Genomic DNA, 27,523 nt, shown 5'->3' with positions numbered 1-27,523 from the left:
CTTATGACCATGTGATATTTCAGTTTTTCTTTTTTAATAAATTTGCAAAAATTTCTACATTTCTGTTTTTTTCTGTCAAGATGGGGTGCTGAGTGTACATTAATGAGAAATAAAATGAACTTTTTTGATTTTGGCAAATGGCTGCAATGACACAAAGAGTGAAAAATTTAAAGGGGTCTGAATACTTTCCGTACCCACTGTATATACTCATATACTATATACTAATATACCATTACATATGAGTAATGGGACGTGTACGCTCAATAGTCTTCTCAGTGGTTTTAGGTGGGCAGGACTAAGTTTGAAAAGCTGAAGTCATTTTCTGTCATGCATCCGAATTGAATTTTGGTTGGAGGATGTGAAATAAATCGGATCAGACTACACATTAGCTCAGTTTGGGATCCTAAAACTCTCAATGTAGTTCATGTTAAAAACATGGTTCAATACTACAGTGAAATACTTCCTGCAACTATTTTTTGGCCATACGGGGACAGTGGACACAAGCTGTGAACAGAACAGTGACAAATCACCTTTTAACTTGATATGACAATCCTTTTTTTTGGGTCGTCTTTGCTTAGAGAATGTGCTCTGCTCATTTCTTTAATGATTTTGTGTCGGTGTATTTTTTGTTTTGCTATGTACGAGCATGTGTTTGTTGTCTGCAGTGTATCCGCTGGTGTGTGCTAAGATGCTCATATCTATTTCTATCGATGTGGAGTTGCATACCTACATGCACTTGTGTGTGTCCAGTCTGGCTGGCACCCAATGAACCATGTGTCGCATGCTCGTTCCCAAAAGGCCACTGTAAGCTTAGCAGTAAACACGCTTAAGATCCAGCTCAGGCCACATCTAAAAGTCATTTACAGCTCGATCAGCCAATAAACAAAATTCTACACTGGACACAAGAGTGGGAGACCTTGTAACGATGACCTGCTCATCGTCGGGCTATAAATGGAGCTTTGTAGCTCCAGGAGAAAAAAGTGAGATAAAACATCACTTTTTGTTGTGTGAAATAAAGGAGAACACAGTCCTGTTCTGACCAGCGTTGTTTGCTGAGTAGCAGTTTGTCTGGGATGTTTGACAGAACGGTTGTGAAATCAGCCGTAAGCAGACAGACACAGTGACGTCAAGCTGATAACCCCCTTTGACAGGACGCACTGATTTCACAGAGTTTGGTTAAAGCTGCAGCAGGTGGTGTGACTCCATCTGTCCCATGACGTGGAACAGTGACAGCTCTGGATTCAAAAATGGCTCAATGAATTTCTAATGTCATGTCCCTGAAGTCTCTTAACTCTGAAAAACATGACGGGAGCTAGAGACGCTCTGTGTCTCTGGGACTGTAATAAGAAGCAATGAGAGTTAGTTGGTGATGGATTGACAGGTTCACCACAAATATACAGAATATTCACATTTTCCACTTAACAGGAAGAAAAAGGCGAGCAATTAAGATGCAAAAATACAGAAAAGCCAAGGTCACAAGTAAATTATGAATATTTATTATGATTGTTTGTATACGAATACTGCAGGATCCAGGTGAGGAGGCCTGAACACTGTAATCTGAACAGCCTGCAAAGGGTGGACCCAGGAATAAGGGCCCTTATGAATTTTTCAGTAAGATTTTTTATAGTTTCTTCAGTTTTTATGGTCTAGTTCACGTTGTGAAACATTTCAGTGTGCCGACACTTTACACTGTCTGCCTTTTACTGAAGGGCCTCTAAACACACGAATGTCTGCAAAGCAGTAAAACAGTTTCTCTTGACTTATCCTGTTTTCTTCTTCCATTTTGCTTTCGGCTGAGTTCTCTCTGCCTCATCCTTACCCTTCTGTGCTTTGCAGAAATAGTGCCGCTTGTAAAGAACCTTCAGCTGCATCCACAGTGTGAAGTTTTATTATTAACCAGAGCACCAGGTCAGGACTGTGGGCTCTTAACAGCTATGCTGAAACAGTCTGGGACTGTGTGTCCTGTTCAAGGGCCACTCAACAATAGATGCTGAGGGAGGAAGGATGTGTTACTCTTTTCTGACCTTGGTATTCAACCAAGCATCTTTACAGTCATAAAATCTTTTCCCCAAACACGAGTCTGATGCTGTTTACTGATAAAAAAAGATCTTCTATGCTATATACCAGGCAGTGTGAGTTACTGGAGCGTGGTGTCTTAGCCAGATCACCACAGGCCCAACACGGGCACGTTCTGTCAGGGCGTCGGTGGCCACTCAAGACAAGAATTGACTGGTGGCCATAAAGTAGCAAGGGGATCCTAAAATGGCGTGAATGCAGCTTCCTCTACGTCTGGACACGTGCATATTGTTTTCAGGATGCCAGCGTTCTGTACCTGCCACGCTTCTTATGAACACGTTTTCAAAACCGAACGACTGGTCAAACAGGGTCAATGTGTTTCATCCCTGTCAGGCTGAGTAGATGTGTGAGCTCTGGGCTGGTCGAATGTTTCTCTAACACCTGGTCAGCACTGGGCGGCGTTTTCCACCATGCTAACGTCATGACCCACAGCCACAGGTTCTACTGTTTGTTCTGCTCACCTTGGAAGTGCTTCAATAGCCACTACAGACAGGGAGGGACAGGGAGACAGACAGACAGGGAGAGAGAGAGAGACAGAGAGAGACAGGGAGAGACAGAGAGAGGGAGAGACAGAGACAGAGAGAGAGACAGGGAGAGAGAGAGAGAGAGAGAGAGAGAGAGAGAGAGAGAGAGAGAGACAAAGAGAGACAGAGAGAGAGAGAGAGAGGGAGAGAGAGAGAGAGACAAAGAGACAGAGAGACAGAGAGAGACAGGAAGGGCGACAGGGAGAGAAACAGGGAGAGAGACAGAGAGAGACAGGGAGAGACAGGGAGAGACAGGGAGAGGGAGAGACAGGGAGAGACAGAGAGAGAGAGAGACAGAGACATAGACAGAGAGAGACAAAGAGAGACAGAGAGAGAGAGAGAGACGGAGAGAGAGAGAGAGACAGAGAGAGAGAGAGAGAGAGAGAGACAGAGAGAGAGAGAGACAGGAAGAGCGACAGGGAGAGAAACAGGGAGAGAGACAGAGAGAGACAGAGAGAGACGGAGAGAGAGACAGAGAGAGAGACAGAGAGACAGAGAGAGAGAGAGACAGAGACAGAGACAGAGAGAGACAAAGAGAGACAGAGAGAAAGAGAGAGACGGAGAGAGAGAGAGAGACAAAGAGACAGAGAGAGAGAGAGAGAGAGAAAGAGAGAGACGGAGAGAGAGAGAGAGACAAAGAGAGACAGGGAGACAGGGAGAGAGAGAGACAGGGAGAGAGAGAGAGAGAGACAGGGAGAGAGAGAGAGAGAGAGACACACAGAGAGACAGAGAGAGAGACAGGGAGAGAGACAGAGAGACAGAGAGAGACAAAGAGAGACAGGGAGACAGGGAGAGAGAGAGACAGGGAGAGAGAGAGACAAAGAGAGACAGAGAGAGAGACAGAGAGAGAGACAGAGAGACAGAGAGAGACAAAGAGAGACAGAGAGAGAGACGGGGAGAGAGAGAGAGAGAGAGAGACACAGAGAGAGAGAGAGAGACACGGACAGAGACAGAGAGACAGGAAGAGCGACAGGGAGAGAGAGAGACAGGGAGAGAGACAGGGAGAGAGAGACAGGGAGAGACAGGAAGAGCGACAGGGAGAGAAACAGGGAGAGAGACAGAGAGAGACAGAGAGAGACAGGGAGAGAGAGAGACAGACAGACAGGGAGAGAGAGAGAGAGAGAGACAGGGAGAGAGAGAGAGAGAGAGAGAGAGAGAGACAGAGAGAGAGAGAGACAGAGAGAGAGACAGAGAGAGAGAGAGACAGAGAGAGAGAGAGAGAGAGACAGAGAGACAGGGAGAGAGAGACAGGGAGAGAGAGAGAGAGACAGAGAGAGAGACGGAGAGAGACAGAGCAAGACAGGGAAAAAGAGAGAGAGAGAGAGACAGGGAGAGAGAGAGACAAAGAGACAGACAGAGAGAGACAGAGAAATGTCTGAAATGATAATGATGCACTGATGCATTTTGACATGTGGACACTAAGTGTATTAATCCAGTGCACTGCAGCCCTGTCACCATGCATCTGTCTACTTTTCTGACACCACTGTGTGTGTGTGTGTGTGCATGTATCCTGAGCGACTAAGTTTGTAATGTGCACGTGCACACACACACACACACACACACACACACACACACACACACACACACACACACACACACACACACACACAGGCTTTACATCAACTGACTGCTGTTTATATTTGCATTTCTATAATCGGGGATTTAAACACAACCTGATAGAGACTGTATCTCATCTAGCAGCTGTGTTTCAGTCTATTACAACACAGGAAGTGATGACTACAGATACAAATATGAATTGATCCTTAAAGATGAGGAGCAGCTGTGGCTGCACAGTCATGACTGGTATCTCCTCATATGAGGTTTGACCTCCTCACTTTTCCTGCTGCAACGTGTCATTGATCCTCTGCTGGTTAAGTGGTAGAAGCGATGTCAGGAGGAGTCAGCTGCGAGTCAAGGCCAGCAGAAGAACATCTTATTGACAGAATCACTTAAGCCCCACTTAAGCCCACCTCCTCCTTTTGATCATGAAGTGCTTCTTCTCCTTCATCTCACCCCTTTTTCTCCCCATCCACCTCTTCTTCCTCTCCTTTTCCATTTTCTCCTGCCCTTATTAGTCACCTTATTCCTACCACCCCTTGCCTAGTTCTAACACCATTACCCTCTCCTCCTTTTTTATTTTGTTTTTTACACTGTGGGATGGAGCTCAGAGGTGAATCTCACAGAGCAAAGTCACAGCAGAATTAAACTCTTCCTAGAAAATATCAGGGAACAGACTAAAGAAAAGACAGTGGATGTCATGACCTGTTGACCTATTGTCTCTCTGCAGGTCCACATGTGACAAATCACAGCGAACAAAAAAACAACAGCATTAATGTTGTTCAAATGCATTTTTCTAAAAAGAAATTTAGTATTTTGTGTTTTACTGACACTTAAAATGGACACAGAAGTAGAACAGCACATCACTGGTCAAAGGTCACCGTGCCATCTCTATTGCTGTCACAAAAATGATGAACGTGTGCAACAAGACAGAAGAGCTGCAGAGAGAGGGGACTTTTAATAAAAACATATTGTAGGAGTGACATGAAATAGAGGCGAGCTGAACTAAATGGCCGCACACTGATAGACTATGAACGTGTCAAATCCACTTGTCAGATTTCTAACAGAAGTTAATCAGGTCTTTTCACCCTGTGACCAACCTTTCTCTAAGCTTCCTGCTCAGATGCTTCTGCTGGAGACAGAAATGGGTCAAAACCTTATCAGCTCTTACCCTGAGAAAGCACAGAGACTGATCAAAACAAATGCATTTTGTGCCGGTGATAGATGTTTGTGCAATAAACAGGTTCTCGCAGTATGTTTTAGTGTGCGATAGGTTTTCAGCCACTGTGCTGTAACCTTTAGCTTTATATTTCCACCTTTTCGTCAGATCTGTCTGCAGCTTTTATTTTGTAAATGAAGGCTTAATGGGCGTAATGGCTCTAAAAGCAGAAGCAAAAGAGGATTTTGCCATTTAGATCAAACAAGCATGTGTGGAACTAAAGCCACCACCTGTCGTAGCTAATTGTGCACCATCTGAAGCCCACTCAGTGAGGGAACCAGTACATCAAGCGTCAACAGAGGAGACATAAGCTGATGAGTGTCAGAGGTCACAGTGTCCTGAAATACTGATTGAGGAAAACTGATCGATCTAAGTAAGAGACAAAATGGACGTAATAAGAAAAAGAAACTAACATATCAATCAGTAACGTCTCAACGTACTGAGCCATAAAAGATCGGAATTAAATCCACAACCAAACAGCTTTAAAGGTGAACCGTATTTTCTGTGCTGAGGCAAAGGGAACAAGTATTGAGTAAAAATAGAGCGGAGACACATGGAGTCACTATTTTGAATATTCATTTAGTGATATCAAATAACACAACAGCATTAAGCTCAGTCTGCATTTAGCTTCCCGTATTTTTTCAGGCGAGATGCCACTCAGCTGCTCACACTCTGTGTAATGTACCTCACAGTTAGACAGTTAATGAAGAGCGACGGCTCGGGCTGCAAGATGAGGACGATAAGAATGTGTGTGTGTGTGTGGGTGTGTGTGTGTTAGGCAGAGGAACAGGTACACGGTTGATATTTGTGTGCATGTATATGTGTGTCCAGGTACACCTGTGTGTCACCAGGACCCTTCAATGACAACAATGATGTGACATGAGAGCGAGTGGGTCCCTGCCTAAATATAAACTGCACCACATCCTCCTGCAGGAATGTTTTCTGGAGCGAGTGAGTGAGTGTGTGTCGTTGTTTGAAGCAGTGCGGATCAGTTTTCTGACTGTGCTATTATTTTTAACCTTCATTTATCCCGGGGCAGTCTGTGGCAGCGCTGGACTTTCTATTCACCCAGTCATAAAAGAAAAAAGTTACGGTGTCCTCTGGCCTCCATAGCCAACTTGAAATCCACTGCTGAGGGTGCTCTTCCATGAATTTGAGTTCTACTGGGAAGACCATGTGTGCGGAGCATTTTGCTTGACCCTGAACTGAAATCACAGCTTTGTTTATGAGAAATCATGTGTGTCTGAGACATCGTGTCCATTGGGTACGACTGGGCAGATGGCTCTATTCAGGACTGGACTCACTGTCGCTGTGAGAGAAAGCAGCACTTCATTACTGCAGAAAGCAACAAAGCACCACAGTTCGACTAACGTGCACCCAGAATCTGAAGGGGAACTGCTGTGACGGTGATAACCTATTAATGAACAATTGCTGCATGAAGCACCTTAATTCCTGCTGACAGATGTGGTGAGGACGTCAATATTGTGAGTCCGTATATTTGTGTGTGTTTGTCATGTCGGCTCAGCCCAGCACCTCACCATCTCCTCAGGGAGTCTGACTCTGGCAGCTCCTAATTTCAGACATCAGCTGTCACCACACACACACACACACACACACACACACACACACACACACACACACACACACACACACACACACACACACACACACACACACACACACGTATTTCACACCTTACAGTTCTTGGGCGAGTTGGACAGATGGCTCTACATACTATCATGTAGTGTATGTTGTCACTTCAGCATTACAGCCAATCCAGTGTGATTTCTTCTTCTTCCTCACTACAAATCATGACAATCAGGATCAGGATCTCTCACGCACACACACACACGAACACACACGTGCACTTCTAGCATGCATAGGCGCAGATGGCATGCTCTCACCCTGAGGCTTCTATTAGTAACATGGACACTTTGGTTGACTGATACTACACACACACACACACACACACACAGACACACAGACACACACAAGAAGAGTCAGAACAAGGATGAAGACAACATGCAGGTGGAACGATTACAAACTGCAGCCCTCAAATACACACAAGCTGTGTTGTACACAGATCACCTTTAGGTCCAATTCACATAAACGATTATGGTGAAGTTGCAAAATGCCAGTGAAAATAGTAATAATAAAAATAATGCAGTGTGTTTTCTCTGTTAAACCTTTTTGTTGGCTCTGAAACAAAAAACACAGCATGTTGCAGGCAGCTCTCTAGATCTTCCCCACTTTCATGATTTGCTAGTCACTTTTCAGATCCCGGTGGACCGTCTCTCCCTAAATGCACAGCAGATGCCAGAAAGTCTAATTCATGAATGGATAATACTGTACAGAAATAAACTTTCAACCCTGGGTGCAGTTCTTCTGATGCCCTCTAGGCAGCACTGTGAGCTGTGGGTCTATTTTTAGTTCAGCTCCAGCTAGAGGACAAGTTATTTATAGCCCATGATCTGTTCACAACCACACACGCTGGGCTTTCTATAGTTGTGAGCACATTCACTGACATAACGTATGCCCTTACCCTAACATAAAGCTGAAGAGCAAAAGTGTCCATATCAACACACAACAGACATGTACAAACCTGCACACACACAAACACAGACCAAGACAAAGACTAAACACTCACACAGGCACGTATTCAGAAGACATCAGACGCATCAAGGAGTTTTTCCGCATCAGCCTCGTGCTGGTTAGCTGACGTCAGCATTAATGATCTCACACACGCACACACACACGTACACACAGATTTTCTAGCTACCCTTAAGTGCAGATTTGAACAAAAATCAGTAAATGTTTTCAGTTCACACATATAGATACGCGTCATATAAGGCCATGCATGCATACACGTTGCCCATTTTCACACAAACACACACTAAGAACATCAGTGCGTGAATGTTCATGCATGCAGCACGACTTGATGTGTTTCCAGACAAACGCAGCAGCAGGAGCGTTAGTTCACTAACTGCCACTCTAAAAGCCCCTAAACCAGCTCTCCAGTTCACACTCCAGTGCCCACTGAAGCCAGCTAATGCTCCCTGTGGAGAAACTGCTCAGATTCCTCAGGCAGCCCCAGCCTTAAACACACAGCACAGACACAATGCTGCAGCTGTGGTTGGTGCGGTGGGCACGCTATATTCAGGTTAGAAACATTACAAGACCACAAATATGTGTGTCAGACCAAAATATGAATATGAATGTTTATTTATTGGATATATTTCAGTGCAGTGCACAGTACGGCCGATTGTGATTAACGTCCAGCTTTGACTGAACCTGCTGCAGCTTTTCAGAGGTTCCTTACCTGAGTGGGGGCTCAGTGAGGGCAAAAAGAAAAAGAAATATCACCTTTGCTGCTGCATTTACTGTGTAAAGCAGAGGGATAGCCAGAGACCAATCAATCAATTTTCAATACATTACAACCAACTCTGTACATGTTTTGTAAGAGTGGGAATGCACTGAGAAGGTTTGCTGGACGCATGCAAGGTTCTCTTGGGGTATCTGAAGTACCAAAGGGTATCAGGGTTAACCCTAACCCTGAATAGATTATTTCAGTGAATTTCTGTCACCAGGTGTCATCCTATCTTCACCTTTGAGGAAGACAAAAGTAAATGTGCATCAACTTCTCAGTGATGTTTACAAAAACCCACTGAGCCAAACCGCTGCCTCGGTTCCTTATTCCTCTGTGTTTTCATGTCATTAATATCTGTCATCTGAATCAATACTGGGATCTTTGTCTCGCCTTCTCCATTTAGCATTTCTTCACTCGCCTCTTTATTTATGTTGCTGATAAAGTCAGTCTAAAAATAAATGAACATTATGCTAATAAAAGACAAAACAACACCAGGGGCACCTGTGGCTGCATGTTTGCTGTCAGTCTGCTCAGAGAACAAACAGGTAAGAAAATGTTCCCTCTGACAGGCAGAGAAAAACAAGTGTGGCTTCCCAACACTCTTCATGGAAAGCTGGGAATGTAAAAATTCCTGTCACATTCTTTCCCACTTTCATTTGCTACTGAGCTGCTTTACATTTACACAGCAAGTGAACAGTTTCACTGCAACAACACTAAAGAAAACACATCATATACAGTAAATGTGTGTGTCTGTACTTACTGCAGTCGTCTACTGTGCATTTATGTTCCACTCTGCTGCACTTTAAATGTAGGAACATGAAAGAGAAAGAACCTGCTGCTCTGGAAAAACAAAATGACTAAGGTGGCTCAGGAAAACGGGAATCGTTTTATTATACACTGAAAAATAAGGTGAAGACTTAAGAACAGGATGTAAACAAAGCCAATAAACAGCACCAGAGGAGGAGCACAGGTAAACATTACTTCAGATGAAGTGCAGATGATGTAGTGACAGGTGCTGTGTAAAGACTCACCAACAGGCTGCAGATCTCAGTTTACTCTGCAAACATGTAAGAATCTTCCAGCGTAGTTTCTACAGAGAATTAACTCACTCAGCTGATGACACAGACTGTGGGTTTGGGTGCAATGCATTAGGGCACCCCAGGGGTCAAAGCTATTGTTGTCAGCATCCTGTTTGTCTCTGCTGGAAGAAAAATGGCTGATGTGGACAGATGAAGAGGAAGAAAAATTACAAGATACACTGCTCGAACTGGACAGCAATGGCCCCAGGTTGTTAAATGTGAGGATCTGCTACCTGCAAGAGGCCTGGGGTTTGTGTAACAGTCAGGTACAGTAGTGTAGAGCACTGCATGTACTTTTGCATCTCTTTGTTATTTTATTATCTGTGTAATGGCTGTTGTCTGAACTGTAGATTGTTTTTACAGGACAAACCAGTGAATGAAGGGGAAAAACAGCAGATGAGACAATAATCATCAGAATCAAAAGTTACAGCCCAACCAGATTTAATGTCAATGCAAAGAAACACAGATTTTCACATGTTGGGAAACAGTTTTCATCTGACGTTCAAAAGGTCACGAGTTCACAGAATTACACCTGATGACGACAGCACGTGCTGAATCTTTCCTCAGCGTGAACTCTGGTGCTTCAGTCAGTCTCTTTGTTGCAGCTGATAATAAACATCTAAATGGATTTGGCCGTTTTGTGAAATGACAAAAACACTGAGCAGTTTCCTGTTTAGCTTTATTGAAGCCACAGTCAGTTGATTGCCACGCTGACGGCTGCACTGCAGACACGCCGACATCAAAACACTTCAAAGATTTTACGCTTCAGCTCTGGTCTTATAGCTCCGATGCATCAAATAAGTTAGAACAACATCACTGAGCACAGTCAGAAAAATAATAAATTATAAAATATAAATGCTGTACACACGGTCAAAGGTTAAACATGTCCCACAGCTGCAGATTATTATATGAGAAAAGGTTAATGGGTATTATGAACAGATTGCACAGGGGTCTCTGCTCAGACACAAACAGTAATACTGACACAGGTAAAGGACGTAACACACTCATGCAGACACACGCACGCACACACACACACACACACACACTTCAAACACAACCAACCAAGGTCTCTCTCTCCCTCTGCTGGCAGAGTGATGGAAAACAACAGCCTCCTTTGGCCATAAACACACACACACACTCATTTTTGTTTCACCCTCAACTACTAAATGTCCTCAGTTAAAATAGAGAAATCCACACATGCGTTTCTCAGGTTTGTGTGGTGAAATATTAGTTTTTATCTATTATTTATCAAAACAAACAAAAGTCAATTCAAACAAATGACAGTTAAACATAAATGAAGGTTGAAAGTCGTCACCTTTGTTAACGACACCCGTTCACCCTGAACTGAAGAAGAGGAAGCTGGTTAGAGGCTTTTCTTCACTTCCCTTCATCTTAGTAACCTTGAGGACATTTGATATATAACCTCCACCACACACGCTCACTCACTCACTCACTCACTCACACACACACACACACACACGCACACACACACACACACACACACACACACACACACACCCTCACACACACACACACACACACACACACACCTCCGTCTATAGCTGTAGGGATATTCACTCTGTCCCTCCTGCAGCTCTGCCCCGTCTGGCATTCAGGCTGATGGGAACAGCTAAGCTCCAGCTGAGCAGAACTGAACCCAGGCCTCCCTTCTCCTGCTTCACATCCATAGTGGCTGGTACAGTTCAGTCCAACGGAAACAGACTAGTGGACCAAGAGGTCTAGATGCAGGACCGATTAGTATTAGATGGTGCCACCATGATGGAAGAGCTAAACTATTAGCTTAGCAAAGCTATTCTGATAATCACCTATGACATTTGATGACCTTGTTAAACTTGCTAGCAGGCTAAAGTCATCCACAGAGCGAGCAGACAGGGCACCACCTGCTGCTGGGCCAAACCTTTAAAGTTGTGGGTGTGGAAAAAGAAATAAAAGAACAACTATATGTAGAAAAACTAATTTGCATATTGATAAATGTGCACAATATTTATGTGCAGCCTGAAAACAACAGACAAACTGAGCCCACATCTTTGGTTGTTTTCTTCCAAAAACACATGATTTATAATGAGAAGTCCTATTAAAACATAGAAATAAAATGCTTAGAAGAGAAACACATTCTGAACTTAAAAATAGAGGAGGTGATAGTTTTGGAGCATAAGGAGCAGTCCAGCCAACTTCAGCTGAACAGTCCTGTGTATCTACTTGGTACGATTTAAACAATTTAGCCTCCTACTACAACAGGAGCTGAGAGAGTCGCAGCACAACAACGACACTTCGCTGCTACAGAAACACTGAACTGTGGGATGAGAAGAATTTACTTGAGCGTATGGGCAGAGAGTGAAAGGAAAACAAGATTAAAACCAGCAGGAAAACTCTGGCTCCTCCCTCCTGTTATTCTTCCTCCGGCTCATCCACAGGAACTCCTTCCTCCCCCTCCGCTGGGCCAGAGACACTTTACATTTACATCACATTACACAGTCTGAGATGATGAGAGCGCCGTGTACCTGTCAGTCTCAATACAGTGATGCTTCTGCCTCCAGGTGAGGAGGAGGAGACTCTCACACACTCACACACACACACACACACACACACACACACACTCACACACTCACACACACACACACTCACACACTCACACACTCACACACTCACACACTCACACACTCACACACTCACACACTCACACACTCACACACTCACACACTCACACACAGACTCACACCTGTCAGCACAGTTTCAGATCAAAGTCATGCACTCACATGTTTTGGTCTCTTCATGTCTTTAAGTGTTGCACTTAGCTCGCTAACACATGGACACCATTGAAAACATGTAATCCATCTTTTTCAATCCGGGTGTCCTTCTCTTCTGCAAAGGAGCATGGGATATGAGTCCACGTCCCTCGTGTCATACATCCCAGACGAGCCTCTCTTGCCTTCAGATATATTCTTCCATTGTCTGCGTTGCTTTGTATCATTGGCCACAAACGTCTGCAGTGCAATTTGAAGATTGTCCTTCATTCCTCTAATGGAAGGTTAAATCCCGTCTCCGCAGACGCACGTGTCTCCGAGCAGGACACTGAATTCCTGCCAGCTCGAGCGCTGCTGGTTCCTTCATTTTGTCCAGTGTGTCACTTACATCGACATCTACCGCTCACGGATTCTGTGGCGTCAAGGCCAATAAATGAAAACGCTGACCACCCACAGCAGCATTTTCAGATTGTTCGCATCACTACTGAAATGTGACAACTGCTAAAATGCTTTTACCATTTTCACACTGTTAAATCAAGTAGTTCTGGATGGAGATAGCAGCGCAGGGGTAAAATAAACACATTTGTTCCTCTAAACCTTCATGCCAGATTTCTGCCATCTCTGGTTCAGTCAGCACTTGGGGAAAGATGCTCTGTGTTTTTGTGGTTTGAAAATTAAGGTTCAGATCTATTTTTAAACGTATCTGTCGGCCTAAGAAAAAGCCCAGAATTATAAAAGTTAAACTGAATATTTCTTTTACTCTTTTCTTCTATCCTGCAGGAAGTAGGTGTAGAAAGAGGTCAACTATAATAAATCCAGTTGTAGACTTGAAATCCGTATTCGACCATTTAACAGCTGTAGATTATTATTATTATAAGCATAAGCATATATGTAAAACACGTTTATGCTTAATAAATAATGCATATATGTAGATACATGTTTCATCATTAGTTTTCAGCAGCAAACAAAGCCTTCATATGAAAATCCTGCTGTACGCCTTCTAAAGACAGTATTAGTCAAACCCTCATCACGTGCCAACACCGTTCTGTTTATCACTCCTTCCTTCCCTCCCTTCTACCAGTAGCTCTGGTGGCTTCCTGGTGGTCCCAGCCCCAGTGGCATCACTGTGAGGTAGTTGGAGGGTACGTAGCCCCTCTTCCCACTTCTCACCTGTACCAGGCTCCATTCAGGGTTCCCTCTCTTGTCGTGGGACTCCAGGACACTAACCGGCTCGCCAGCCCGCACGGAAACTTCATGGTTTCCTCTCGCCATGAAGTCGTACACTGCCAGCACCTGGAAGACAAGAGGCCGAGTCAAAACCAAGAGTCCATGCCAGTTACCCTGTGAGGCTGCAGGGCTCATTACAGCAGAAAACAACCTGGCAGGAAAAGACGACTCTGTTCGCCCTAGATCCTCAGAAGCAAATGGGGAAATGTGGAATCTGGTTATTTGAACATTGAGCATGTTAGGTTTGGATGTTAGCTGCTAGTATGCTAACATCCAAACCTGAACACACTGACACGCAGCCAGTACCTTCTTAGCAAGGCAGCACGCATACAGAGCATCCAGTCAGCGAGTGTGTGGATCTGAGCAGGTTCACATGATCATTTACAGATTTTCAGAAGGTTTTATTGGTTTGTGATTGTCAGCTCTACAATTTATTGATTCAGAGAAAGATGTTATTAAAAAAAATAGAAATATACATGTTTGATAAGCTTGGCTTTGACTGCAAACGAAGAACTGCCAACTGTGATTATAGTCAGTTAATTTTTATTTCACGTAGTTTTAAAAGTTTCCGATCACGAACTGATGTTTTGCAAGTGGATGTCATGAGATAAAGGTCTGGAAACCATTTCACACTGAAACAGTAGAAACTGTATAAAACACTGATGCATGAAATACATAACACGCGGCTTCAAGAAATGAGCACGCAGGTATAAATGTGAACACACTCAAGCCACAAATCATCGTAATATTCTCTGAAAAGGTTAAGCCCACTAGTTATGTCTTGACAAATCCCACCTCGTCAACACACACACACACACACACACACACACACACACAAAATGAAAGCTTCCTAATGAGCCCTGTGTAGGTATGACAGAGCGCTGCAGCAGCGCTAATAGCCGAGTTTAGGCGGCTGCTCGGTGTCATTAACAAACCCTTCACCTCAGCTCACCTCTCAGCTCCGACATTCGCTCTGCCCTGACGGGCTACACCAATTAGCATTTAATTAGCATTTTGCCAGGCAGAGACAAGGAGGAGAGAAAATAAAAAAAAGTAAAGTGACCGTGACTATCGGCTGCAAAGTGATTCAAGCTGCTGGAGCCAAGATGATATTTACTGCAGCAAAATGTCTGATGGAAAGACCTGAACAGGACTCTGATGCAGCTAAACAGCACCACTCTGTGTTGGTGTACAGTCATGACAATGAACTGAGACCAGTATAATCATAATAATGATAATAATAATAATAATAATAATAATGGTTTCCTGTGACGATGCTTTTTCCATGATGGGGGATGGAAGTATAAGCAAAGATCTAAATGAGGGCCACAAATGAGAATAAATGAACAATGTGAGAAATAAGATTGAAAGGTATAAATAAATATTATAAATTTATAAGAAAACATTTAAACCATCACGAAATTTCACTACACAAAAATGACTGTGTTCAAGAAGAAAACATTCAAAATCACTGCACTTATTAATAATACAGCCTTGGAGCACAAACACACCATCCGCACAGCTCGCTCCAAATGTGTGTATAAAGTGATCCAACACCTTCGTCACCTGGGCTGCACGAACCCCTCATTTATATTTTCCTCAGCCACCAACAAGAGAACGAGCACATCAATCAAGCGTGTGCAGCGGAAAACAGCAGCTCACAGGCTGTGTGTGTTTTGTATATGGAGGCAAAACCCGCCAGGTCACTGAAACACACACTCACTTTAATGAGCATCTCACTCACACACACACACACACACACTCACCTGACACCTGACGAAATCCCACTTTCTCATCCACTCACCTAAATCTTCCCCTCTCGCTTATGCACACACACACACACACACACACACACACACACACACACACACGCAGCCACACACACACCAACAGTTACATTAACACGTGTCCATGCACACACACATATAACAGTGTGCCTGCACAGGACCGGATGTTGGCTGAATTTAAACTGCAGTCTAATGTTTGACCCTTCGAATTTACAAATCTACTTCTGTATAAAGAACTTGTGCTGTCGGAGATGAGCTGGCTCATGCATTAGCTAAGACGTCAAGATATCTTATTTCCTATGATATCTGGGTGGTGCTGATATGAACTACACGCCTTCAAGCACTTAGAAGCTACTGAGTTAAGAGAATCGCTGCAATAATATGCAAATTCATGCAGGTTGCTCCAACATCTAATAAGCACAGGAGAGAAAACCTGTGCTGTCAGTGTGAAGTTCTTCTCTGTACATAAGCAAGTACTAAATCAGCAAGTACTCAGCCCCCCCCCCCCCCCCCACCCCACCCCCCCCCCCACACTGACACAGATATTTCCCATCCAGTGTGATGGAAACACAGGATCTGGAGAATTCAAACCACTGTCCACATCCAGGTGTGCACAGCTTGTAGAGACTCACCCAAACCCAACTAAAGGAAGGAGCTGAGGCTGTCACTCACCTGGAAGAAAGGCTGGCTCGTGACGGTCAGCGGCCGGCTCTCCGGTGTATACGAGTGCCTTCTCATTCCCGTCACACTTTCTGGTAGCATCAGGTGTGGCGAAGGGGGCGGTTCCTCTGCTGGCTGATGATAGCGAATCAGCTTGGAGGAAGGAGCATACCCTCGTCTCCCTGTGTGCATTTTGCACAGGTGAAGATGTACGATGAAGAGTGTAAAAGATGGAACTGTGTTATGGACAGTAACTGGACAGCTGTTCATTGCAGCAGCGACCAAAAGATGGCAGCATAGAGCCGCCCTGAATAAATGCTGCAGTGGCATCACAGTATTTTCTGTTTTTCTCTTCAACATCTGTGTTAAAGACTTTGGTTGAAGTTTTCATAACATAGTGGTTTATACCTCCTGCATCAACCAGCCATCTCCTTTTGTCTCCGCGGGTGTCGGCCTCACTGATGATGGCCACCAGCTCCCCTTTGGCCAGGCTCAGGTCCAGGTCTCGGCTGCCGACGACGGCCCCCACCACCTGGTAGATCTTTCCAGAACCGTGTTTATCTGTGAGCTGCTTCAGTCGTCGCTGAGAGGACGGGCTCAGAGGCTGACGGGGAAAGAGAGAGGACAAAAGAGAACGTAGAGTTAAAGGTGGTGAACCTGAACATTAATTAGGACAAACGCAGGTTAAAGGGACACAGCAGAACAGAAAAGAGACAGAAGTAATAACTGTCAGTACCAACATCTGTGAATTCAACATTGTGTGTGTTTGGCTGCTTAACAGCATAAAATAAGTCAATTTACTGTCAGTAATATCAAACTAAAAGCATAGAACCATCACATTTAAACTTCAAATATACTGTTTGAATTATCAAAGATTTATTAAAATTACTGCAATTTTTACTGTATTTTATTTATTAAACTGTTCTGGTCATTCAGAATCTGAGCACAGGTCAAGGTGATGGAAAAGCTGCAGAATCCATGACCCTGTTGTCAGTTCAGGGCTAAACATGAATAATGTAAAGGGGCAGAGTCGCCATGATGACCTGGCAAATGATCACTTGTGTAATCGAAGTAATTTCTAGAACCTCAAACAAAACATGAAGTGACTGTACAACGTGATGTATTACTGCAGGCCGCCCAGCAGGTTTAAGGAATGTGACCTAGTTCAACACATCTGGCAGATCTTCACTATTTGAGCGCTAACCTGGATGTAAGGTGCATTCAGCGTCTCCTCCACACCTTGACACACAGTCTCCAGACTCCTCGCCCTTTCTAACACTGCAGAGTCTGCCCACTCCCAGAATGCACCGGGGTCTAGAGAGCTGTGAGGCAGCTGGATGGAGAAGATGAGAAACACAGAAACAGAGGAAAGAAGCAAAATAAGTCACGAATGATCACAACATGTTTTCACTGATGGCACTTTGTGTGAGTGTAAGGCATCACAGGTGAGGTCACAGGATTGTGTACCTGTTGTGCAAAGCTCTGGAACAGCTGCTCCATGTCCGAGGCCAGGTCTTTATGCAGACAGCTAAAAGTCCCCAACATGCTCCAGATCATCTGGAGCGCCAAACCATTAAACTGAGGAAGCTCATTCAGGAGCAACGTGTTGATTGTCCTGACAGGAGAAGAAATGTTTACAAACATTTTACAGCCTCAGCCCTTATATTCTGCTCTATGAGCCTGAATTCAACTGTGTAGGCTGTTATGAGTGACAACAGGAGACTGCAGAAATGGACTCTGGCTTTATACCAAGTCCAACTGGACTTTGAGGGAAGAGCGTGGACTCAGCAGGTTGTTTATAATCCTAAATCAGGTATTGAGATAAAGTTGTGCGGCGTAATAAGCCTCACCTTCATATCTCTAATCTGATAACACATTTATTTATCGCTGTGATCTATTTTGGGCATTTACTGAATATTTTGTGACGTTTTCATGTTTCGACAACTTAAATCCCAGAAAAAAGTTAATTCGAGTAAAGTCCAAGTGGAAAGCAGTTCACTACATCATGAAGTGGAGTCTTCTCCATTTAAACTGGTTTATAAAACTGAACCCAGTTCAGTCTACGTTTATTTATAAGATTTCTTGATGGACAGACAACCCTCTCTCTGAGGACTGACGCTAAACCACAGCCTGTGCCTTTATATCGATTCTGTCTCTACCTGTACGCGTTCACCACCGCCTGCTCTTCATAGCTCAGATTGGATTTGGCTTCTATCACTTCATAGTCCAGCAGCTTGTCCAGTCTCTTCCTAATCAGGTTTCTTGGGCCCACTAGGAGATCACGGAGCGCACACAGCGGCTTGTGGATCAGTGTCCGCATCCTCTTTTCCTGGACACAAGACAGGAGCGACTCATTAGAACAACATACACCTGATAAAGGTGAGGGACAAGTGTGACTGCCCAACTCAGAAGCAGGAAGGCAGGAGTGGATGTGTAGCTTTAGGGTTAGACTCACAAATGTAGGAAGAATCCACTGTCTCAGTGCAGTAGTGATCTCCTTGTAACAGACTGGCGCCTTCTCTCCATCCATGTCCAAGTCAAACTCCTCTGTTTTGCAGGCCAGGAAGCCCTGCAGACCAACAAAGGAGCTCAGGTGATTTCTGCCTGTGATTAATCCCAGGAAGAGGAGAACTCTTCTGGCCTGTTCTTATTTTAGCAGGAAAATGTGGCGAAGGCGGAAAACAGAAAAGACCAGTTTCCACAGGATAATTTAGGAGTGGAAGGTAAACAGTAACTCATGTCATGAAGAGGGTTTAAGTTTCCATAGTGTGACTCATAAACATGCTGTATGACAACAGCTCCAAGAATAAATATCCACTCATGTGCCAAGTGACCACAAACAAACCAGTTTAAGTCACTGGGATGGCTGGTAAAATCCTAACCTTCATGCAAAATCTGCAGATACTCTGAAGGAGTTAGTATAAAGCAATGCTAAAGAAATAATCTATATGTTATGTTTTCTTGATAATGTACGTGGCCAAATGCTAAAAAATACACTTCTTATTTCAGAAATTCATTTCTTTAACTTTTTAACTAAAAAAAGCCACCACAGTAGACTTAAAAAGCCTTGTTCAATTATGTCAACAAATAATAAGTACCTTTTGTTTCAGAGCGGACCTACCTGTAGGTGATGCAGGTATGTCTCCACGTTCTCAAGCAGCTCCAGGATCCCGTGCTCCAGAACGTAAAAAAAACCTTCCAGGGCATCAAATTCCTCATCAACCAGCTACAACAGAACATTCAGGGACACATGATGTATGAAAACCAAAGCTGCTGTGCTCTGAACTGGGAGTTGCAAAGACATCATCATTATTTTACACTAATCTCTGGTCTCATTAACTGTCATTTTACTGGTTTGGGGTTTGATCTGATTTTAACAGTGAAGGAAATGAGTCCAAGATAAATACTCAGAATATACTGTAAACAGCACATATATCAGCCCAATCAGCCCCAGTCTGACCAGAGGAAAAAACAGGCTCAAGAACAGCTCATATCTTATGTTTGCTCTGCAGCTTAATCACAGCCCTGGTTAGTTATTAAGATTATTTTTGGATGAAAGAGAGCCCTTGTGATCAAAGTTGTTTCTTTGCTTCTTGTGGGTTAGGATGTCCTCTCTGATCCAACTCCCATCAGGCACAGTGATCATCAGGGTCAGTTATTAAACAACCTCCTGGAACTAGCAGGGATCAAATGCTGCTTTTCAGCCTGGAGCTTGTTCTTAGACAAATGCCAGTAAAGGCCTGTCCTACCTTAGGCACTATCCCAGTCTCGTGCTTGATTTGCTGTCTGAGTCTCAATGTCTTCTTCGCGATGCTGTGGGTGTTCAGGCGGTTGATCTTGTCCTTGATGGTCAGTGTTTCTGTCTTCTTGTATTTGTCAGCTACAGTTCAAATATGAGGATCAATTAGTCTGCAGTACAGCAGCACCGGGACTGAAGCAGTATTGCATTCACCATGAGCTCAGTGTAAAGGAGCCTGCAAAGCTCCATTTCATTGAAGGGAATAATAACAAATATATATGATGTGGAAGGTAAAGGGTCTCACCGACTTCTCTGAAGCGTTTGTACTCATTGATGTGAGAGTTCAGGGCGATGGAGGTGTGAACCGTCTCCTCCAGGAGGGCATAAGCTGGGTGGCCTCGGTCGGTGTGTTTCTGGATGGTCTGCAGCAGGAGGGGGTAGCGGGCGATTCTCTGCACCGGCATCACCAGGAAGAAACTCAGAGAGGTGGCGTTTACTTCCGGCCTGAAGAGACCAATGTAACCGTGAGCATTCACACGCATGTTCTACTCCCTATGCAGTCGTCACTTTTTCATTTTATGTTTTGGGCAACGTTTAATACACCTGGTGTGTGAAATAAAATAATGAACCCACGCTGAGGCCTTGACAGCTTTGACAATCTCATTCCAGAGCGCTTCCTTCTGTTTGTAGCTGTTCTCCAGCAACGTAACTTGGTTATAATTGGCTAGGTATTCCTTATAGGCTGCCTCAATGTCTGAGGACAGGCTGAGGAATGAATTACCTGTCAGGAAGGAAAAACATATTTACTTACAAACAGAAATCACACAGCCAAAGCACCATTTTTGCTTTTGTAAGGAGAACAAAAAAAAAAAAACAAGCAGTAACATCACATATGATGATAACCATGGTGCATAACCATGATGCATTTATTTGAATGATCTGTACAAACACTGCTCATATTAGAATGATGTGAATCAGTTCCTGCTTTCATTAAGGATACAACCATTCCTACTGTCTGTAAAGCAAAAAGCACAACAAACAAGACTCTTGTTGTCCAGTCGACAACACGGTCGTCATGTGGGCAGGCGAATTTAATCAAGAGCCTCCGTGCTTAACAATAAACTCTACTAATATCCTCCAGAATGATTTAGATGAGTGTAAAAACCATGTCAGACAGTAAGTGTAATCCAGACTGATCTGGACAGAGAACACCTTCCTGATGGACGCTTCATGTTGTCAGACAACGGAGGCCCAGACAATAAGATCAGAGTTTTGGGGATTACTCGGCCTAATGGCGAAATGTAAGTGAATGCAAAGTCGATCCCTTACACAGGGTCTCCAGGAAGAGAGGGTCTCCAGGCCGAACCTGCTTCTGCTCCAACAAGCTGAGGAGTCGACTGGACACGTCGATCACCTCCTCGATGTAGAGAAACATGTTGTCCAGGTTGGGTGGAGGAGGCTGGAAGAGACAGGCACAAAGAAACACATGCAAATTAATGTATTGGACAAATGCACCGAGCAGACCTGAGCTCAGCAGGTGTTTTGCATCAAGCATCAAATACTTTCTACCATTTTCTTCAAATCCAATCCTCCACTAGACTGTTAATCATGTCCATGTAACCTTATGCTGTGTAGCATTCTCATACCTTAACAGGCACATTTATTACACTACGTTATTATCATGTGCCTGCTTCCTTTTTGGAGAAGAAAATGGTAACACACATGTTGTTTAGCTCCAGTCTATTCTAATGAGAAAGCAGTGGGCTAACGGGTGGAGGCCCGAACAATCCGCTCATTGCCACAGAAAACAAACCAGCAATGGTGTCAACAATGGCCTCATTCATCTAAATGTATTCGACTTCTCTGTCCTGCCCTCCTTCACTCTGCGCTCGCTGCCAGTCCCTCCATCCTTCCCCCATCTGCCATTTTCCTTCACCTGTATTTTTTGTTCCATTTTGAGGTGACTCCATCTTTCGTTTTAGCTCCTACCACCTGCATTTTGTTTCTAATTCAATTTTAATAGTCTAACTTTTAGCATCATGAGAGAAGAGTCTGACGGGTTTTTCTAAATATCTGTAGCTGGAAAAGTCAAAATTCAAGACACTGGCAAAAACACAAATGTTCCTCTAACAAAGCGACAAAAAACATGAGAATAACCAGTGAAGTTATGCATGTGGCCATCACTCATCCTTTTCATTTCATCCACAGTTCCCCCTGTGTGCATCATCTTCACCCACAGCTCAGTCTTTGCAGCTCATAAAGTCTATTCCATTATGTTTTATGAGGCTTCATTTCATTACCACCACAATAATAAATGATTACTTAACAGTAATAAGCTACACCACAGACATAATGAAAAGCCAACAGCGATAAACAGCAGCGGAGCCAATCCAGCATGTAGTGATTATGTTCTGTTGCACCGTCATGAACATCAAGAAGAGATGAACATGACACAGGGACTAAACAACAGTTACTAATATTAGCTGAGGGTGTTTCACTTGTTTATGGCTCAACACTGGAGCTGTACCTTCACACTGCTTCAGTCAAAAGCCACACCTACAGAAACCTGAAGTAACACGCCCTGCTGGAATAAAAACGAATCAGTACTTTCATACCTGATTCATCAGGCATTTACATTTTCAAAGGTGAAAGTCTAAAAAATGTGGATGAATCTGAGCAATAACCAGTGAAGAAAATAACAGTTAGCTGCAGCCTAATTGTGATGATCATTGATTCTGCACTAACAGCGTTTCACACCTGTAGTTTCTGCAGGTTGCTCCTGATGGTAACTGTACTGACTTGCAGCAGTCGCAGGTAATTCCTCTCAGACTGGACCAGCTCCTCTGTGGCCAGCCGCTGTCTCTGGGCTGCTCTCTCTTTAGCTGCTGCTTCCTCCTCTTCAGATTTCCTTCTGGCCTCTTCAGCCTCCTGTGCTGACCTCTCCTCTGACACCAAGCTGTCCTCAGAGAAACTGTCCTGGGGGGACAGTTTTGAGTCCATGGTGGAAGCCAACACAGATGGATCTGACTCGTCCTCTCTATTCAACGTCTCTTCTTCACATTCATCTTTCACTGTGGTTCCCTCCTTTTCTTTGATTGGGTCTTTCTTGGAGACCTTCTGTACCGCTCCAAGGGCAGACAGAGCAGGTTTAGGGAGAGCCAGCGTGAAAGAGTCCAGCTCAGGCCTCCTGGGCACCTGCATCATGGAGACAACTGTTGAGGAGAAACACTGTTCTAGAGACTGTTTTGATATGTTCATATTAATACGTGTCTGTGTGACCCTGAAAAAACTATATGAAAAATGATAAGGGCCACAGATAAATACAGAACATAAAGAACCTTTGCCCTCTTCAGTTTAAGAAGAAAGTTACTGTCATTCGAGTTTAAATTGTCTAACATTAAGCATCATGAGAGAAGAGTTTCACAAGTTATTCTAAATATCTGGTGCTGGACAAATAAAACAACAGTCCTGAGTTTGACTTAAGGTTTATCACTTGGAGCTCATGGGCAAAAACACAAATGCGCAAAACAGCGAGAGAAAAATACGTAAATAAAATAAAACATGTTGTGGATTACCACTGAAGTTACTCAGATTCATTGGGCCTCTTTGACTGCATCAGCCTGCACACAGCTGCAGATGCTGTGGCTTTGTTTACATTGTTTACTCCACAGGAACATGCAAGAGGAGATCCATTGTCATGGATGCTCTGAGCTGGAACACCAGGAGCCTAATTCTGCCACCGCTGTGACAATTAACCGTTACATGTTCAGCTGAACAGCCTTTACTCTAATGACAGTTTTATTCTTCACTCAGTGATTAAATTATAACGTCAGCATGAGGGTTTGCTACTGACAGCACTTTTAACGTCTCCAACCCAGCTCAGTATTTTCCACGCGTCATAGTCCAGCACTCAGCAGACCTGAAAACATGTGAGGTCCGGTTCCTAAACTGTGACTGAATTTATGTCACAGCAGATGATGTTTTCCTGCAACAACGTGATGGAAACAATTGACTTTGTCTGTGCTGAAGTCTGTGGTTCTGCGTTTTACACAGAGACGCTTCTAAAATGAAACCAGTGAGACTGGAGACTGTTGTCCCACACTACGTTAGATTTAGTTCAGAGTAGCTAAAATTGAAAACTGAATTGAACATTAAAACCAGAAATTGTTAAAATTTTTAAATGTTTTTCTATTTATTCTTTTCATCTATTGATTATAATCTGTATTCTCCACGTACCCACCAACCGTACATCTCTGTTGGCATCATTCGAGCTTGTCCTTCTCTCAGACTTATCTTGTCCCTCGAACAAAAGGTCTCAGGGTTTAGCAGCATATGGTGACCCAGACTTGGGGACAACAGATTTACAACTGGAGCTGCGTATCAACCATCAGTACTTTTACAGCACTGGAGGGAATCAGTCTGTAGCAGCATCTGAAAACTGCCATCTAATACCTGCTTATCATCTTCAATGAAAAGTTCTGCTTTTAACTATTTTAAGCAAAGTTCTACACAAGCTGCTACGACCAGATGGAATTTGACTATAATTAAGTGAAAAAGCAGCTTCTGGGAAAAACACAGCTCTGAAACCATAATACTCTGCTTGGAGAACCAAAATCTCCGGTATCAAATGGGCCCTTTAACAACCACAGCACACACAGCGAAACAAAGTCAGGAGTGTGTCAAAGTGTTTTTACACCCAGAACAGGTTTGTGTCAGTGCTGAGACCACAACCAGAGCAAACCTCCACCTTCCTGACAACAACGTGTGTGGGAATGACAGAGTATCATTAGAAACCATGAGATAAGGCTGTCATTACCTCAGTCCCTGACTCGGCTGCACCGGATGTCGGCCTCCCCTCTCTCGCCGCTCGAAGCAGAAATCTGCTGCAGAGACGCTGCTGCATGGAAACCACAAACACACATGCACTGGTGTAACTTTCCCCAGTGACTCAAACAGCAAGAGGCTGCTGGAACTCATGTGGCAGGAGTGTGTGAGTGTTTGAGAGTGTGTGTGGGCGCCGGGGGGATGGGAGTGGAAAAGAGGGTGGGCTGGCTGTTTTGCAGAGTAAAAGGAGGGGAGGGGGACGCACACACAAACAAACACACACACACACACAGCTGAATAACCTGACTGACTGCAGCAGCTGATGGGGAAGGGGGGGGGGGGGGGTGTCACTCACCCAGGCAGAGGCTGATTGGCTGACAAGTCTTTACAGGCGACTGAAGGACCAATCAGTTGACACTTTGAGAGGCCTCATGAAGAAACTGACCAATGAAGACACAGCGTCACAGTGACTGAAGTTTGCCTCTCACAGGAAACAAAAGCACCATGGGACATCCCATCCTCTTCCAATTTCCATGGGATTGTCTGCATCTTGTGGTGAAAGGGGGAAAAAGATTTACAGCTCAGTCAGAAATAAAACAGGTTGTAAAGTTGACTTGATGTTTTGTGTTAAACCCCTGAGGTACTACAGATAAGCTTAGGTTATGATTTATTATGATTAGGTTATTATCTGGTATGTGGCAGCTTCCTGCTATTCTTGTCTCTATACTATTACTATATAAAATTAAACTGTGAATAAATGGGAGTTCTGTTTTATAAGCACAGGATTTCATTAGTTCGTGGTCTGACCGTATCAGTCTGAGAATAACGATCATAGGATGTTGCTAATGAAACTAGTGTGAAAAGGAATTTACAGCCGTCAGACTCAGTCCAAGGAATGAGGGAGGCAGTAGCTGATCTGGTTTATGATGATCGTGTCAGACAGGAATGCGTCAGATCTGCATTCCTTCACCAGCTGACTGATGCTGACCCGGTGACACACGTGGGTGTTACGGAAGGTTTGCAAAGTGACATCGCACTTCAGGTATTTGTCCACCTGTATTTACACACCTACTGCCCTAAAACCCCTGAAGATGTTGTGTGGATGACAACTCTGACATTGTGCATCTCGATACTGCTGACGATCAGCAAAGGCACCAAACGCCCAAAGAGCTTTTCTGACGTTACGCCAAAGTCTGCTGTTTGACAACACACTGAACTGGCAGCAAACCACAAACACACCAGCACCAGAAACAATGACACAACAGGAAAACACAACCTTTGCTGCTTCTTGTTTAAACTGCTCCATGTGGTGTAACGTCAACGCAAAGAACTAGAACCTTTTGTAGGTGGAACACAGACATATGATTTAGTCTGACACGATTAGTCCCTTTGGGCAGGTCCTGCATGAAACGCACAGTTTCTGACCCGTCCTGGTTTTTAAGAGATTATCTCGTAGCTGGAGAGAGACGGTGATTCAGGTAATGACAAGGTGAAGAAGAGGCAGATCAGTGGACTGAACATAGAACCATGTTTACTGTGATACTTGGATCAGTTCCTAATGGACGTGCGTCTTCACATCAAGACTTAACCTGGAAGCCTGGTGCAGGACTGCACCAGGACGAAGTCTGATTTGCAGAGTCAAGGTTCTGCATTAGCTCAGTCCTTCCTGCCGCTGCTGCTCAGACGAGAACCGAAAGTGACAACAGTATCCAGGCTGCTGCGTCAGCGTGTGACCCAGTCCAGGTCTCGCTATCAGTCAAGGCGCGTGAAGGATTATTTCAGGTGTGATCACACCTACGTACGCAGGTTTCCCTCAATGTGCCACTGACTCACAACTGCCTGCAAACAGGAAACACACAAATATTAAGTGTGGGTCCTATGGGTCTCTGCCAGGCTGACCCATAACCTTTAGTCAATCAACAGTATTGATTAGCAGCTGCACATGACCTCAAGGTGACAGGCGCATTGATCCCGGTTTTGATCTCTCACACTCTCTCTCTCTCTCTCTCTCTCTCACACACACACACACACACACACACACCCCTAATAAACCATATCCCCGCCCCCCACAGTCTGAAACCCAAAGAATCAGTAAACATGGACCCCGCGCGTCCAACAGGTGCACATATCAGGACGTTTCACCCTCTCGCTCAGGTGTGACCGTGTCCCCCATACCTCTGACGGTAACGCCGTAAAGGAACCAGAGACAACAGCAGCTGTCAGCCTAAATCTCACCCTAACGACCGGAGACATCGGCTCGGTACCGGAGGACGCCAACCCGGTCAGCTAACGGCCGCAGAAACGGTGAGAGCCCGGTTGGTTCTGCGGGGCCTCGTGTTTGGACAAGAAGCAATAAGATGAGAACATGTTTACCTCTCCGCCGCGCTGAACTCACGTTCACCTGTTGTCCATCAGCAATGCGTCAACGTCGCGACAACATCGGACGAACTTCACGTCTGCTTCCTGTTTTACAAAATAAAAGCCGCATCCGGGTTGTTTTCAGCGTAAAATCTGACACATATTACTGTATTTTCATTTTGATTATTTGAGTGTTTCCATTTCATTTTACTTCACTTTATTTTACAAATACGTACCTATAAATGATTTCAGAGTTTTATTTGCTGTTTTGTTAGATAAAAAACACAGCGTAATATTAAAGGTTGTATTGAAATGGATCAAATCTACCCAAAATAATAATA

The 27,523-nt window shown here is 44.1% G+C and overlaps 1 protein-coding gene across 4 annotated transcripts; it reads right to left on the bottom strand.

Annotated features, from left to right (window-relative positions):
- Nucleotides 1-10,484: 10,484 nt before the first annotated feature.
- Nucleotides 10,485-27,256, bottom strand: arhgef37 (Rho guanine nucleotide exchange factor (GEF) 37). Of its 4 annotated transcripts, none has more exons than XM_026331203.1 (16): nt 27,198-27,256; nt 25,180-25,373; nt 24,817-24,897; nt 22,758-23,212; nt 21,330-21,459; nt 20,604-20,781; nt 20,305-20,504; nt 20,011-20,141; nt 19,383-19,487; nt 18,717-18,830; nt 18,421-18,590; nt 17,729-17,876; nt 17,466-17,594; nt 16,670-16,865; nt 16,274-16,443; nt 10,485-13,880 (listed from the first exon to the last, which is right to left on the bottom strand). In XM_026331203.1, exons 4-16 carry the CDS (start codon nt 23,202-23,204, stop codon nt 13,662-13,664), a joined length of 2,337 nt encoding a protein of 778 aa, XP_026186988.1. In that variant the 5' UTR covers nt 23,205-23,212; nt 24,817-24,897; nt 25,180-25,373; nt 27,198-27,256; the 3' UTR covers nt 10,485-13,661. The 4 variants fall into 4 exon arrangements, with proteins under 4 accessions (XP_026186988.1, XP_026186989.1, XP_026186986.1 ...); XM_026331204.1 differs by having other exon boundaries at nt 20,634-20,781; XM_026331201.1 differs by lacking the exons at nt 25,180-25,373; nt 27,198-27,256 and having other exon boundaries at nt 22,758-23,195; nt 24,817-24,967.
- Nucleotides 27,257-27,523: the final 267 nt, after the last annotated feature.

Source organism: Mastacembelus armatus, chromosome 10, assembly GCF_900324485.2.
Source record: "Mastacembelus armatus chromosome 10, fMasArm1.2, whole genome shotgun sequence".
In the NCBI taxonomy this organism is placed as follows: Eukaryota; Metazoa; Chordata; class Actinopteri; order Synbranchiformes; family Mastacembelidae; genus Mastacembelus; species Mastacembelus armatus.
The sequence above is the reverse complement of the archived record's forward strand: the minus strand, read 5'-3'. Positions and strand labels throughout refer to the sequence as shown.